A 16,612-nucleotide genomic window follows, 5' to 3' on the forward strand; every position below is an offset into this window, starting at 1 on the left:
GGCCCTTGGTGGCAAAACTCGTGGCTGCCTTCCAACCATAATTAGTGGGACATGTTCTCTTTAAAGTCTCTAAGTACTCTGGTTAGGAAGATATTTTGCAGAAGTACTGACCTGAGTTTGACTCGGAACGCCAGTCACAGAAGCAGAGAAGGACGTGTTTCTTCTATGTGATTCTTGCCCTGGTATAACCTCTGTGCCTCTTTGTTTTGTAGGTTTTATCATCAGCCCATGCTAAGGTGGTCCTCTCAGCCCCAGACTGCTCACGACCACGCCTACTGGAGAAGAAGAGGGCAGGAGGTCAGTGGCCTGCTGGGGCCAAGGGACCGAGAAGATCTGGAGGTCAGAGGCATGGCCCAAGCACAAGGTCTGCCCATCCACGCAAGGGAGGGTCCATGGGAAGTTGGAGGAAGGACAGAGAATGTGATGAAGAAGGCAGTTTGGGAAGAAGAGCTGAGAATGGCGGGACCTGCCAAGTGGCAGAATATAAGCCTTGAGAGCTGGAACCAGCCAAGGAAATTAGGGAGGCAGATGTCCGATGGTGATGGGGAGAAATTATTTCAAGATCTGTACCCATTCATGCAAGGAGAGCAGGCGTTGAATTCCCAAAGCAAAGGGAAATCCCAGTCCCTGCCCAGGGTTCTTTCCTCCGAGAGCCTGAGTTGCATGGACATCCCCATTCCATTAAATGATGGACATTTTCCAGGTGTTCCTAAAATCCCATTTTATCCCCCAAATTGTGCACCAAATTTGGAATCCACAAGGAACCCTGAGAAGAGCGGCTCCTCGGTCCCTTTACCCCGGCCCAAGTTTGGGCGACCCCTCAAGCCCCCATCCTACAACTCTCACCAGCACTCCAGGGTGGGAGTGGAAAACAGCGACTCTCCAGACAGTCAGCAGGTAGACCTGTGTGTCTCCTACTTGAGCAGAACTCACGAGCCCAGGCTGGAGCTGTGTGCATCTGACTCCGGTTTAGAGCCTCCGGTGTACGTGCCTCCGCCATCGTACCGGTCACCGCCCCAGCACATCTCCAACCCCTACGTGGAGGATGCAGCGCCCAGGCCCGAGTGCGGCGGTCCCCGTCAGCAGCAGCATCCAATGGAGCTGCCGGGCCCAGGTTGTCAGCTTCCTCCCGGCCCCCCGGGACCCGAGAACGAGTATGGTGTGAGCCCATACTCCCCTCGCGGGGTCCCCCTGCAGCCCCGGCCTACCACCGCTTATGACAGCTCTGTTCTGTATATTCCCTTTGACGACCCACGGATCCGACATTTTAAACTGGCCCACCTGCAGGGCTTCTGTCAGGAAGCAACGGCTGATGGGCAGCCCTACAACCCCAGCCCCGGTGCCACCCCGGCACCTGCGCATGGACACAGTCAACACGATGGCGCCGTCTCGAGCCCGCAGAGTGCAGTGACCCCGCCAGGCAGTGTGAGTGGCTCCTCCACCGCTGATCCCAGTCCCCGGTGGCCGTGGGGCCCGCGCCCCAGGGATGCAGAGAACAGCGGCTTCCCTGAGCAACGAGACCTTGGGGCCATGAGAGGACAGTGGCCTGCCACGGGGGGCGGCCAGCAGGGACACACACAAGGCCCAGCCTCCTCCCCCAGCCCACAGGGCGAGAGTACCTGGGAAACTCGAACCAAGCTCAAGAAATTTGAAACTGGGATTCTGACCAAGAAAAGTTCAAAGAAAAAAATGAACGAGACAATATTTTGTTTGGTTTCCATCCCAGTTAAATCCGAATCACATCTGCCAGATATAGATAGGAACAACAATGACTTAAAACAGAGCACTGGTAAAAAGAATGGGCTTGATAAGAGCCCGGCTTTGCAAGAACAAAGTCTGCTGAGCACGTCTTCCACCGACCTGGAGCTGCAAGCTCTCACAGGAAGCATGGTTGGGAGAACAGAGTTCCAGAAACAAGATCTGGGGGAACCAGAAGAAGGCAAACAAACAAATGACCTCAGATTCATTCACCCTACAAAACACAGAGAGCTCGAGTATTCTGGCTCGTGGCCAGGGCACCAGTACAGAGATCAGCAAACACAAACCACTTTCACCGACTCCAAAAGCCCACGGCCCCTCGCTGCTGAGAAGCTGGGAGGGTCCCCAAAAGCCGTACTGACTCCCAGACTTTCAGACCCCCTGGCCTCCGAAGCTCACGTGCCCGTGGCGTTAGCTTCCAGTGACCAGAACCAGAGGCCAAAGGCGCCTCCCCTCAAAGGTCAAATGTCCCTCAGCCCCTCCAGCAACAGCGCTTTCTCAAGGACTACGTCCTGCATACACCAGGCACCTGCTCCGAAAGCAGGGCCCGGTCAGGCCGGTGCAGATGGCCGTGGCCACGGGGCCAGCCCCGTGTCCCGGGGCGAGGTTGTGAAGGGGGAGACCACCGGTCCCTGCAACAGTAAGCAGCTGTTCGGGCAGTTTCTCCTGAAGCCCGTTAGCCGGCGCCCCTGGGACTTGATCAGCCAGCTAGAAAGTTTTAACAAGGAGCTTCAGGAGGAGGAGGAAAGAGGTCAGAGTGGCAGCGATAGTCGCAGTGAGGACAGTGACACAGAGTGGCCATGCGAAGGCAAGAACTGGGGCTTCGGTGAAGCCAGCCAGGCCTGGAGAGCTGAGGAACCCCGAAGGAGGCCGGCGCCGGAGGAGCCCGGGGCCCGGCCGGGAAGAGTGAAGAGCAAGTCTGAGAGCTGGAGCGAGGAGCAGAAGCCCGGGGGGCCCCGCGCCCTGCCTCAGTCCCTGGGCCCCACGACGGTGGGGCTGGGCGGTGGCAGGGGTGCAGCCTCGCTGTGGGCACATGGAAGCCCGGTCGCAGAGGAGGGGCACCAGGAGGTGGAGCACAGAATGAACAAGCTAGCCGTCAGCCCGGGTCCGCTGCACAGAGTGACGTCTTCTAGGTCAAGTGACACAAAACCAGCGCCCTCGTCTGATCTAGCTGAACCGAAGCAGCCCCAGGGAAGTCAGGAGCTGCCCGGTGTTTCCATTTCTGGGGAGCTGAGCACAGCACCCCCTCGGCAGGCTGGGGCTGGAGGGGAGAGGAGCCCGCTGCTCCCACTCTCTCTTGCCAGCAAACCCCGAGGACTCTCCGCACCGGACTTGAGGTCTGTGGGGCTGCCGCCTGCACAGAAGCCGAGTACCGATAAGTTAGATGGGTCTTTAGGAGAAGCGAGTGCAATAGAGATCCCCCCGAATGAGTCCCTTCAAGCGAGGGCTGCGAGGATCCTGGGCATTGAGGTAGCCGTGGAGTCCCTGCTGCCGGGCACCAGGAGAATGGGACAGAACCAGCATCCCGGGCCTGATGGAAGTGCCCGCGGGCCGGAGGCCCCCAGGGAGGAGTCTGTGTCCAGCTCAGCCCAGCCGGATGACCCCCCGGTGTCCATGGACGCCTTTTATGGCAGGAGAAAGTGCGGCTGGACCGAAAGCCCTCTCTTTGTCGGGGAGAGGGAGAGTGCCCGTCGGGCTCCCCGGGCTGCTGAGCACTCAAGTGCGGACAGGACTGTCCCCAGCAAGGCCCCGAGCCCCGAGCTTCAGCCCAGTCCCGAGCCTCAGCCCAGCCCCCAGGAGTCCCAGGCCTTCAATCACAAGGACCTGGGGACAAAACCACCCTTCAGGTCCACTCTGTTCCATTTTATAGAGAGGACCCCAAGTGTGTCAGGCTCAGAAAAGAGGCTCAGAAGCACTTCCAAAGTGATTGAAAGTTTACAAGAGAAACTGGCCTCCCCCCTGAGGAGAGCAGACCCTGACCGCTTGATGAGGATGAAAGAGGTGAGTTCTGTGTCTCGGATGAGGCTCCTGAGCTCCCGGAGCACTGACTCCATGGAGGAGGCTGAGGAACTGAAGGCTGAGAGGGGCCCTGGGGTGCCACCTGGAGGCCCAGTGTCTCTGAATGCTGGGGAGCTGTTGCAGAAGGCCGGGCACCCCCCCTCTGTCTCCAGGGGTGCCCCCTCGCTGGAAGAAGACGGGCATCCATCGGCACAGAGGGACAAGAAGAATGTCCAGCAGGATTTCTGGTGCCCAGGTGAGGAGTCGGGCGAGCAGGCGGGAGTTCTCAGAGTAGAGAAAACACCAGGTTGGTGGATGATGAAAATCCTGCATTGGTGAAGTTGAGATTATGAATTATTGTTCCAAAAGATTCTTCCTTTTACAAAGAATTACCCAGAGGCTTTGCTTAAAAATCAAGATCCTGTGGTATATTGTGAAGGATTATATCTTTATGGAAATTACCTATGCAAACAATTATATACAGTTATCTGTATGAACAAGTGTTGGGTCCCTTACCATGAAGAGGTAAATCAGTAAAGTATTCCAGCTTTGGCGCAACACCTTGATGAGCCTTGCGGGAGGCCATAACGTGGGTAGTCTGCTCTCTCTCCCAAAACAAGCGTTCACCCAGACCACCCGCACGCTCTTTATTAACTCTGATAAGAAAAACGTACCCAGATAATGATATAAACTGCCCAGCCCATGATGTTGTGTCTCACACTGCACCTTCCAAAATCCTTTGTCCCCCATTTTACCTGTTTTTGCTACCACACCTTTTATGAAACTTGAAAAAGGTTTAGGAGATAAAAGGAACAGTTTGTACTTTCTCAACACCCTACCCCTTTATAAAAGGTTCACCCATCAGCTGTGTCCCAGAAGGCCCCCTGAGGTCTGAGTGCTAAAGCCCAGGACGGAGGGTTTTGGCAGCAGGGCCGCGCAGGCCTGCGGGCCTCTCCCTTTGGTCACCCTAATACCTTCAGAGCTGCTCCAGGTCAAACCATGAGGCGGGTTCCTGGTGGCAGCAACAGGGATTTCTCACCTCTCAGCTCTGTCACAAACAGGCAACTCTGTTTCCAGCATTTTCTTCAGGGGCTGGGGAATTAGCAATGATACATTCTAGAACTAATGAGAAAGAAGAGTGGAGGGACATGTCAGAAGGCCTGATCGTAAACCGCAGACAGGCAGGGACCTTGAATCGTTCATTCGGACCTTTTTACAGTAAGGGGAAACTGCGCCCTCGTGTGTGTGACCTCGCTGACCAGGGGCCCCGGGCACCCCTCCTGAGCCACGCCCTCTGGTCTTACTGTGGGGCGGTGCCCTTACCCCCACCTTCTCTGTTTCCTACTTGGAAATCCAAGGATTTAAAAGTCACTGGCCAAGATTCCTTATTTCAGCTAGAAAAGTCCAGAATTCTTGTTCCACAAAACATCCCCGTGGCAGTCTTTACATTTTCCCACAAATGCACTATGATTCTTGGGAGTGTTAGCCAAGTTTGCTCAGTTGCTTATACAAAATACATGATTGAAATAACCCATTGGTCAGGGCCCTCTTGGATCATCTGACTTGACAAATTTGGTCTTTGCCAAGAAAGAGAACACTAAGATGTGCAACTCTTGCCATAATGGTGGAAAAAAAGTGTTACATGGCCCATTTTTTGAGCTATTGGGACTTATTAGGCTTCAGCCTAATTCCTCTCCTGGTCCCTCCCTCTCCCCACCCAAAATATGCCCACTTGCTTTTAAGTGTGCGCTAAAATGAGTTTCTTCCTCTGTCCTGTCTCATCCCAAGAACTGTAAGGGTTTTAAAATGAGACAAATCCTGTTATATTAAAACGCCAGTTTGTCAAGATTTCTGTGTCTCAGTCCACGGCCCACATATTTTGGGAGGATTTTATAACACAAAACTTCTAGTTCAGTAAAGCACTCCCTCACTTTTTAGCTTGATCATTTGGCATGTGGATGGGGTTGGACAGGTATCTGAAAACATGTAGATAATGCCAATTTTAATGTTAGCCAGCCATTAGAAACAGCTCTTCATAACCTTTTTTTTTTTCAAACTATAGTTACTGACAATCAGTAGAATTTTTTTTCCCTCTCCATCTGATGCATTTATTAGTACATAATAAAATAATAAAATGACCCCAAATCTAAAGGCAGAGAGCTCCTCGTGATGCCACACGGCTCCCTCTGACACTCTTAAATAATTGCATAGCAGGACGCCATCAGGGACGATTTCGTACACGCGCCGGGGCTCAGGTGAACCTCCATCGGCCCCTCATGTGACAGTCACCAGGCCTGTCCCAAATCATTCTGAGAGGAATGCAGATCATAGGATGGAGATGGTCAGGCTTTGAGATATGTTAGCTTTTCCCCTCATTGTTGCTTCACAAGTTAGAATAAAGCCTTGTTGCTTTTTTTGCTGATAAAGTTTTGGATTTTGTTTTCCTCTTGATGTATTTTATCATGTTACACACACGAATCATCATCTCCATCCCCACCCCACCTCTGTTCCCGTCATCCTGGTGGGCAGGAGCCACTTCACCGCTCCCAAATTCACAGCCCACTTAGATCCAGATTTTGTTCTGGAATTTTAAAATAAGTTTATGTCACGGATATCTGTGACGTCCCCCTGCCCAGCATACACAAGCACACACGCCCTTCTAGAACTTAATGATCTGTGTGGTGGTGTAGTACCCATTGTATCATAAATACCTTTATTGCAACTTAAAGGTGGTCCTTTCAGCTGACATCTTTTTAGTGGTGCCGGCTAAGAAGGCAGCCCCTCAGAACTAACTCAGGTGACAAAATCCCATCTGTGCTGGATGGATCGTGTTCCAGTTTGGAAGCATAATCCAGGCACTGGTAGTGTTCGGAGCCTGCTGGTTCCGTAGCTTCCGTGGCAGACTCTGTCCGTGTGGGCACAGGAAGAGAACACGGAGAGACTGCTTCGGGCCGGGGGTGCATCCTGGGAGGGTGTGAGGTGCCAAGCGGGGGAAGGCTGGATATCAGCACAGCTTCGAGGTCAGTAGCTCTCAAGCGTGTTAATGCACAAAATACCCACAAGGGTAGGCCTCAGTGAGTGGTCTCCAGCTGAAATATTGCCCACCGGAGCCAGGATTCTCACGACTCAGAGTAACCTCTCTGTCCTCCAGACCTGCATCAGCCGGGATGACAGCTCCTGGTCTCATGTGGTTCCTTGAGCATCTGAAATGGGGCTCATCCAAACTGAGAGGGGCTGCAAGTGTAAAATACACGCCAGGGTTCAAAGGCTGAGTCTAAATTTTTTTTTAAGTTTCTCAATTTTTATATTGATTCCCTGTCGAAATGATAATTGGATATATTTGGTGAAATAAGATATATTATTAAAATTAACTTCACCTGTTCCCCTTTATTTGCTTTAACACAGCTTCTAGAAAAATTTAAAATAACGTTATGTGGCTCACATTGTATTTTTATTGGACCTACACTGTCCACGATCCACAGAAGGAGCCTGTTGTCCTCCAGAGTTCTTTCCCCGGCTCCCTGGCTCTGGGCCGTTAGCTTCAGCAGTGAGGCTCTGGGGTGCAGGCCTGTTCTGTGGGGGTGTCTCCCTCTGCCCGGCCCGAGGTGAGCTGCTCAGTGCCCACCGTATGTACCTTGAGGCTCAATAGATGCTCAAGCTCTTTCTGGCCTCTCAGCAGCTGAAAATGTGCCCCTTCCGCCGTGTCATCCGTTAGTGACCGCCCACCCCATTTCCAGTGGAGAAAAAGATGTTTTTGCTCAGAGGAGGGCCCCCTCGGATTCCGCACCCAGGAGGCTGACTGAGCACAGAAATGCCGCTCTCGGCGGTCGGTAGCCTGTGTCATCACACTGGGTGTGGCCAAGTGTAAAAGATCAGAAGGCAGCAGACCCGCCTGAGCCCCCCTTGCTTTTAGCCACGTGGGCACTTGGTGCAGCAAATCACGTTGGAGGTGGAGCAGGCTGCTTTTCCTACATGCAGGCACTGTGTCCTATCTGGTTTCTAACGTCTGACTCTGCACCCTAAGCACGGTCGTCGTCGTCACGGTTGTAGTATGGATCGTAACCGGATCGAGGCTGAGTTGAGACGGTGGGGGGAGGCGTGGGAGAACATTCGGCTGCTAGAGAAATTGGGATCTATACGGTCTTCGTCATGTACAGTGGTCCAGACAGATTTGAGCAGAGATTGTTTTGCAATAGTGTTTATAACTGTCAAATTCTACCAATCCTTCCGAATTTCGTAAGTGTTTTTTCTTAAACAGTTAGGACACCTTTGTACTGCTGTGGCAGGAAATTCTGACTAGAGGAGGCACACAAGTGAGCTCGGGGTTGACTGGGTCCCAGAGATCTGAGTCCGCAGGGGGTCAGATTCAGCATCACCCAGCTGTAGCCCTCATGGCAGCCCTGGACCATTGTCCTTGTGTATGGTGTCCCATTTGGAAACCCCACTGCTCACTTGGGCCCAGGTTGGGATTTTCCAGTGTGGGCTGTGGAATGGGTCAGTGCGATGGCCCAGACCCGTACACCCGGGTGTGTGGGAAGGCCTAGAAGAGGGTGCTACCAATCATGTGTCCATCCTGGGGCCTGTCTGCTGGCTGGTGGCAGTCAGGGACAGCAGGTCTCTCGTTGCCAGCCAAGTGGTCAGGATTTCAGGGTCCTCAAGCCTTTCAGGGACAGCATTTGATCACAGAGATGCTTTTTTTTTTTTTTTTTTTTTTAAGATTTTACTTATTTATTTGAGAGAGAGAGTGAGAGAGAAAGAACATGAGTGGGGAGGGGGGGAGAGGAGATCAGGGAGCCCGATGTGGGGCTCGATCCTGGGACTCCAGAATCATGACCTGAGCCGAAGGCAGATGCTTAACCAACTGAGCCACCCGGGTGCCCCACAAAGATGCATTTTTTTTTTTCATTTATATGAAATTTTTTTTAAAGATTTTTATTTATTTATTGAGAGAGAGAATAATAGAGAAAGAGCATGAGAGGGAGGAGGGTCAGAGGGAGAAGCAGACCCCCTGCTGAGCAGGGAGCCCGATGTGGGGCTTGATCCTGGGACTCCAGGATCATGACCTGAGCCGAAGGCAGTCACTTAACCAACTGAGCCACCCAGGCGCCCCAAGATGCATTTTTTTTTAAAGCAAGATTTCATTAGAGTTGTAATTTACAAAAAAAGAAAGAGAGAGAAAGAAAAGAAAGAAAAGAGAAAGAGAGAAAGAAAAGAGAAAGAAAAAAAAAGAAAGGAAAGAAAGGAAGAAAGAAAGAAAGAAAAGAAAGAAGAAAGAAAGAAAGAAAGAAAAAGAAAAGAAAAGATCCTTAGTATCAGCCAGACATAGCACTGCTGGTTTACCAGTGTTGCATTTAGTGTTACCGATGCCCTCCTCTTCCACTGTGGACCACAGGAAAGAACTATCAGAAATTAAGCAACTCATGGGGCGCCTGGGTGGCTCAGATGGTTGAGCATCTGCCTTCAGCTTGGGTCGTGATCTCCAGGTCCTGGGATCGAGCCTTACGTCGAGCCCAGCATCAGGCTCCCGGCTTATTGGGGAGTCTGCTTCTCCCTCTCCCTCTGCCTCTCCCCCTGCTCATGCTCTCTCTCTGTATCTCTCTGTCTCAAATGAATAAATAAAATCTTTAAAAAAAAATTAAGCAACTCACATGTTTCCATCTGTGATTAGGTAATGATCATACATGTCCTTTTAAAACACTCTTTTGATGATAGTTTCTTACTCGGTGAAATCAATATTGTTTAAATGTCTAAGCATTCACTTTACACTTGTGGATTTTTTGTCCCCTCAACATACTTATTTATGGTCTGAGGATTAAACAGAAAACACACTAATTGAATATACCACTAATTTTTTTGTTTTGCTTTTTTTTTTTTTTTTTTTTGCTTTTTCACAGATTCCTATGACCCTAGCAGAGTGGAGAGGGTGTGAGGAGATGCCAGTGAAGCCCGAGATCACTAGAGTTTACTCACTGGGTGTCGTCTTGTCTGGCCTGCCCTCCCGGCTCGCCCGCGTGTAGGCTGGAACCTGCTGGCTTGTAGATCCTGTTGCAGCCTCTCCCACTGCCACCAAGAAACTCCTCGTCCCTACAGAATCACTTTGTGGAAATAAAGCAGTAGTCCATTGAAACCATCTGTTTTCATAATATGAAGAGTTAATACCTCTATTTAGAAAGGAGTCACATAAACTCTCCGTAATGATGGATTTAGCCAAGCTGGTAAATAGTTTGGTGTTAATCTGGTTCTATGTGAAAATTCGAACGTGAATGATTTTGAAAGGACTGTGAATGTCATAAATTCCCCTGTGCATCTCCACGGCCTGTGGTCCATGCTCACGTTAAGGAGTTTGGGACTTGGGCCAACTGCCCGGCGTTCCAGCACTTTGAGTTTAGGGGAAATGGGATGAATATATACGACCCATTTCTAATCAATTTGGCCTTCTGCTGCTGCAAGTAACTCTATTTATAAGTAACTTGCCATCAGAGAATAAAAGCAATATCTTTTTAAGTTCCTAAAAGATTAAAACTTGTACCATAATGTACTCAGAGTATTATTTATCTGGCGATGAAATACTTTGATCATTCGCAAACACGCCATCATCTGCTTTGCCCTCAGTATTATCTATTTTTATGTTCTGTATGGTTGTTTAGAAATTCTTTATATGAAAAATAATTGCTGGTTTAAAATAGACCATTTTAACAAAGTAACTATATTTCTTTTTACAAAAAATGCTATTTTTCTATGATGTAAACAATTGTGAGGTGGCAGATTTTTAAGGAAGTATTATTTTATTTAAGAGTCTGTATCCCTTTGTGTGAGAAGAACCCAGAAAGGGTTCATGTTTGTTTTAAAGCACACATCCCTTACCCCTTCACAACTTAGCTCCTTTTCTTTTATCTTAGAAAGAGATGTCCATATAGACATTTTACAGGGTTAATAAAATGAACTTTTCACAAAGATGCTTTTGCAAATATAGCTGTAAGGTGATATTTGAAAATAACCTGCTCAAAACCAGCCAACATCCTTACAACTATTTTTGCTGCCATATCCACTAGAATTACCAAAAAACATAGCTTCATCTCGATCTGTCTGTGGAGATCTCCCCTGAGACCAGACTTTCCTCCCCCTGCCCCTTTACAAAATACTGTATTTTTATCTAGAATGATCCTTAATTATTAGTCTCTGCATATTTTTTAAAAGTGCCAGAGACATTATATATATGCCAATACAAAAGTACTCCAAGGCCTATGTATTCAACTGTGTTTACTATTGCAGTAGCCTGCACAAATTGTATGCATTTTTATGCATTTGCCCCTTCTTTCGAAGTAAGGTATCTTGTTAGCTAACACTTCCTGAATGGTTTCTTGTCTCTTTCCTTCCTCTTTCCCTCCCTTTTCTTTCCTTCCTTCCCTCTGTTTCTCCCTCTCTGTTTCTCTCTCTCTTTTTCTTTGAGAAACCACCTTATCTATTTTTAGACGTTTCAAATTCCTAAAATATGAACTGTTGGGTGGTCTGCAATTTGGCCTGCAAACAACTCTGACTGGCCCATTTTTATCTGTACCATATGACTTTATTTCATAAGAACTTCATGTCTTTGGACTGTAATAAACAACACAGAATCTAAGTAATTCTGAACAATCATTTCAAATACACTTATCTGCACTCTTGGTTCTTACTCTTACTTCTTTCCAGATTTTGGCTCTTGTGAAAGGCTGTAGTAGGCTCTTGCTTTCCCAGCAAATGAGATGGGCCAAGTCTCAGCATTTGGAATGGTTAGAAACTTTTTCCCAGGAAACATTTAATGGGGAAGAGGTCAGTTAGCCTGTTATAGTTGGTGAATCACTCAAGTCATCTACTAGAACCAAACGAGGGTGGCTACCTGGAGGTCTTTGTGGGGTCTGCTTCTCTCCTTCAATTGCAAAAGGAAGAAGGCGTGCGTATATAGACGTACACACATAGACACATACATATACACATATCTATGATCTCTGTTCTGACTTCCTCTTCAGTATGTTGATCCCATCTAAAAACTTCTTTTAATCAAAATAACTAAATTTTAGCTTATTCCTCAAGAGAAAGAAAAGGATCCTGAAGAGAAAAAAATAGGGTAACCTACGTATATCACAAAGCAAAATAGGATACTCTTTCAGTTTCTATTCTAAGTTGTACCATCTTTCTGAAACCATTCTGAATTTAGTTGAAATTATCAATATTTATACTTTGAACCTTAGTATCTGGATTCCAGCCTGTATATAAATCTTTTGTTGTGTGTTGGGGGGATAACTTTGACAATTTGACTTTTAAGCTTGCACATTCTGAGGTAAATAATACATTCTCTAATCCAAAATAGCTTCCCAGAAGTTTTGAACTTAATGCTAATTATTCTTTTATTATTACCACTTCTCATGCATATATAACTATCCATTATTATTTGTGGCCGGAAAAAAAAAGTTCTCATATTTTGTGTTTGTCATTGTTTTTCTCATATGTATGCTAACTGTTGGTGTTTCATAATTTGGGGCTTATAAAATTAAAAGTTCTACCTTTGGCCATTTGGACTCAACATTACATGAGGAATTGCACATGAAATGTATTTGTACTTTTTGATTTACAAAAGAAGGGAAAACACGTTGGTAATAGAGCTGTAATTGCCTTGCTTTGAAGAAAATTTCAAAATTACCGAAAACCAAGTACCTTCATTATATCATTTTCAACCTTATTGTTTCTGCAGGCTGCAGAAAACTGCCTGCGCAAGGCACACAGCTCCTGCGCGCGTTTGCAGAATGCTTTTCTTCTTTAAAAGTCCCTGAAAACGTATCTGCTGAGATCCTGGTTTCCTTACTAGAATCGTAGGTGAAGGTTTCGATCCATGTGCAATTTCTAAGTCGAACTTTTTCTCTTCTGTTTGACTGTTGGTTGAAGTGTTGTGGTTAATGCAAGTTCAAATGTGTGAACTCAGATGACTCTGGAACTAGCCCCTGACCGCGTTTTGCAGCAGCAGGATGACGGACTCTGGTGGTGGCTTGGCTTCGGGCTTCTGAGGAGGAAGGGCGCAGCCGCCCCACTGTTGACTCCTTCCCAGCTCGGAGCAGAAAGGACTGATGGAAAATATGATGAAGCCACCATTTCATCTGTGACAACCCCCTCCCCCCCCCGCCAAAGACTGTGTTTGTGTGTCTTGGCTGTTTTGCTCTGTTTTGTTTTGTTTAAAATGATGAAGTAGGACACAATTAAGTGTCAGGTTAGCAGCTCTTGGAAAGTGACCAGTACAGCCGGGTTCCCACTCCCTAAAGAGCCGGGCTCAGAGAAACCCTCCCGGTTTCCTGAGCTCTCGTGAGCAGTTACTGGCATGTCCGGGCCTTGTTCGGCCAGATCTGTCTGTGCTCTCGGGGTGGGATGAGTCTCCGGCTGCAGTGCTCCCAGGCCTGGGGGATTTTCGCATTTGCTTTTTCTTTTGTTTGTAACTGCAGATTCTGTACATCTGTTTGTGGGAGGAGAGTTGCTACTCAGGACAGGATTTAAGAGACAGATTCCAAGTGACCTTTAAGAGTCTGCATGGTGGGAGGTCCTGTTCCAGGAGAGTGGGTTGGTCCACCCTGGGACCCACCAAGCGAAGAAGGAGGGGGATGGTAAAATAAGGTTAAAGAGGGAATAGGTCCCGAGCCTTCACATTTTACTTAAAAAAAAAAAAAAAAAAAAGTGGTTAAGACTACAGTCCAGATTGAGGCCTCTTCAAAAGGTCAATATGGTCTAGCCAGCTGCCCATCGAAACAGTCCTTGGGTTCATCAGCAGTGCGGAGAGGCGGGCAGAGTGCCTGCAGATTCCTGGCTTTGACTTTTGAGAGCCCCTGTCACAGTTGTGTTTATTACAGAAGACAGGGAGGTCCTTGTTCTGTGGCCTCTGTGCAGTGACTGAAACTTGAACCCAAAGGCAAGTCCAGACTATCCAGCCATTGGTCCCATTGCCTTGATTGGGGGGCGGCGGGGTGAGGAGGAAGCGCTCCCCATAAGGTGATCCATCCCCTTCTCCGTACAGAAGCCGGGTCCACTGCGGCTTGTAGCCAAGCCATAGGAGCGAGACTTCTCTCCATCCCCCACCCCCACTCCGTGGCAGGGCTGACGTGTGTGACACTCACTGTCACGGAGCAAGAGAGAGACAAAAGCAAGTTCAATTTGAGAACATATGGCAGAAATTAGAAATGAAAACCATATGTCCCAGCCAGGGAGAAAAGCAGTAACCTACAGATTATAAAAATCAATGAATTACTCTCCACTTGGGTCAGCTGAAATTTGAGCCCTCACGCCCAGGCCTGTCAGGAAAGCTAAGCAGAAGCATCTCGAAGAACAAAAAAAAAAAAACAAAACTTCCCAAATGTGAATACAAGGCCCCGTAACCCCACAGAAACTCTGTATCTGCTCATCATTTCTTTGGGCACCATGAAGATGGAAGGAGGCAGGTAGAGAGGGTCCCAGGAAAAGACCCAACGGGTAGCGGGCAGTCTCCAGCCGCGGCTCATCACCCCTGGATCAGGCCGCACCAAAGGTCTTAAGGTGACGAGAGGTGGAGGTGGGTGAAGAGGAGTAAAGCCCAGATGAATGTGTTCAGGGAGCTCTTGTATCTCCGCACAATGTAAAGACTTGCTCGTTCCGGATGGTTGGCCTGCTCAGTAGCACACGTATTCCAAATAAACATTTTGCATGAAAGTACCTCTGTCCGTTGTCCTTGGCTGTGGGTGCACGAGCTGCCCGTGGGCCTTCAGGGCTGGTCCCTGCACCGGCTGCAGCTCAGATGGTGTCCTAACACAGGGACGGGCGGTCCAAGGACTTCCAGCACCTCTTGGTCTCCACTGAGTATTTCCTGGGTGACCGAGCCCCCCTTACATCTCCTGCAAAGACTCACTACAGGGTGGAAAGAGGCCTACAGTCAATTTGGGGATTAGGTTTGACTTTGGGCTCCTTTCTTAGCCAAGTGACCTTGCCCATGTCCCTTCCCTGGCTTCTGTTTTCCCCATCCGCCTCTCCTACTCCTTGAATATAAGAACCAAACATCTAGAAAAGCCCACATTGTGGGTGTTCAATGAATGGAAAACGGAGGTAGACCTGTACCTTACGGGGTACAGGGAAAATGCTTGTTGGCGAGCTTGTAGGTTTGCAAATCCAGGCCTTAGTCCTCTTACAGGGATTCACCTCCTTGTTTCTAGTATCCCAGTTCTGGAAGCAGATGCAAATTTAGCACCCCGTCATGCTCTCGATTTGTTTCTAGTAGCCCAGGAAATCTAGAAGCTGTTGTTCTGAGTTTTAAAAAATGATCTGGTCCTTCTTTCCAGCTTAAGCTCGTTCTCTTCCCCACTTGCTTCTGTAGACTTGTCCTCATTCCTTTCTTGGCCCCATGTGTGTGGGTCTCCACACTTGAGGGTTCCAAGGCCCTCTCAGTAGTCTGAAATTTCAGATCATGTTCAAATGCAGCTTTTAAAGTAAGAGCTACTCCCAGTTGGTTGGTAATTGAATCCGCATAAGAAAATAAACCTGAAAAAGAAGTCCCTTGACCAAATTAATGCTATAAGATGAAACACACAACCTAGGGATTGGGGGATCCATCCCGGTCCTGGCTCTGCATTAACTGGCTGTGACTCTGGCCACCTCCCCTGCTCTCTCTGGAACACTTTGCAAGTGGAGAAGTGGAACTGAACTAAATTAACCGATCTCTTCCAACTCTAAGATTATATAGTTATTTTTTTGGCAAAATTGGAAGTCCATGGGGTCTTTGCCCCACCAGAAGGGTCCAAGAGTAGAATGATGTGAAAACCACAGCTGTACAGGCCTGAGGACTGGGTCATCATGGGGGTAGGGAGCCCTGCCATTATTTCTCTCACCAGGGTGGTCCATTTCCCCATTCCAGTAACTTCTCTTACTTCTCTCCCCCTTGCCATACTTCAGAACCAGCCAAGAGCCTGACAATATTGAATTCTCCCAAGCCTATTTTTCTTATGTTAGAGCAGGGCACTGGGTGTTTATGAGCCTGGCTGGCAGCCCAAAAGCATTCATCCACAGTGTCCATAGAGAGCGCCTTTCTCACAACTTGCCTGCTCGGGGTCCTTTTAAATGCACTTAGGTTTGGAGATATTTGTGCCTCGCCAGCTAAGTCGGCCTTTCTGCTTCTACCCCCCACACAAATCTTTCCCCAGGTGGTCAGCTTGTGTTCCACAGGCTGGAAATGCTGCCAGTCACCCCGGTGCTCAGCCTTTGGGGGACAACAGCACCATGGAAAACTGGGAGCATCAGCCCTCCCAGGTCCAGTGGGCCTCTGGTTGGTTTTCAGCCGGAGAGTCTAGCTTCGCTTTGAGTGAGAGGAGGTTTGTGCCAGATCACATGGAGACTCCATTGGCTTGGCAAGTTCCCTCTGTCCTGCACTCCCGCTGCCGTCACGGTGGTGGTTTTTACCTAGCCTAACCCTGCTGGTGTTTCTCCACTTATGATGGCAGGGTTGGCCTGCGGAGAAATAAACTCAAACATGCATTACCTGTTTCTTTTGAGTATTTAAAATAAAATGCTCAACACGGGGATGAGGGGAAGACAAGGAGACTAACCTCGTTGGGTCCCTATGGTGTGACAGGTATGTTGTATGCACTAATTTAATGCATATCACTTTTCGAAAGACAAACGGATACAGAGAAGAGGAGATAAAAAGCAGCATGTGGCTAGCAGCAGAGAGGGATTCAAACCTAAAATCCATGCTGTTCAGCTTAGCTTGCTGCCTCCCAGGAGGATGAGACAATGATCCTCCAGCTAGGAAATCCAAAGGTAACAGCTTACAATCCCAAATGCATTTGTTAAGATCAGATTCAGCAGCTTACATCAG

At 48.5% G+C, this 16,612-nt stretch overlaps 1 protein-coding gene across 2 annotated transcripts in view; it reads left to right on the forward strand.

Moving 5' to 3' along the window:
• Positions 1 to 14,129, forward strand: part of JCAD (junctional cadherin 5 associated) — a 77,176-nt gene extending 63,047 nt beyond the window's left edge. For both annotated transcript variants that reach the window (XM_032395845.1, XM_032395844.1), the window contains exons 3-4: positions 213 to 4,012; positions 9,651 to 14,129. In XM_032395845.1, coding sequence (XP_032251736.1) covers positions 213 to 4,012; positions 9,651 to 9,685 — 3,835 coding nt within the window. In that variant the 3' untranslated portion in view covers positions 9,686 to 14,129. The remainder of the gene's footprint in view (positions 1 to 212; positions 4,013 to 9,650) is intronic.
• Positions 14,130 to 16,612: the final 2,483 nt, after the last annotated feature.

The sequence above is a fragment of the Phoca vitulina genome, unplaced genomic scaffold (genome assembly GCF_004348235.1).
Source record: "Phoca vitulina isolate PV1807 unplaced genomic scaffold, GSC_HSeal_1.0 scaffold88, whole genome shotgun sequence".
In the NCBI taxonomy this organism is placed as follows: domain Eukaryota; kingdom Metazoa; phylum Chordata; class Mammalia; order Carnivora; family Phocidae; genus Phoca; species Phoca vitulina.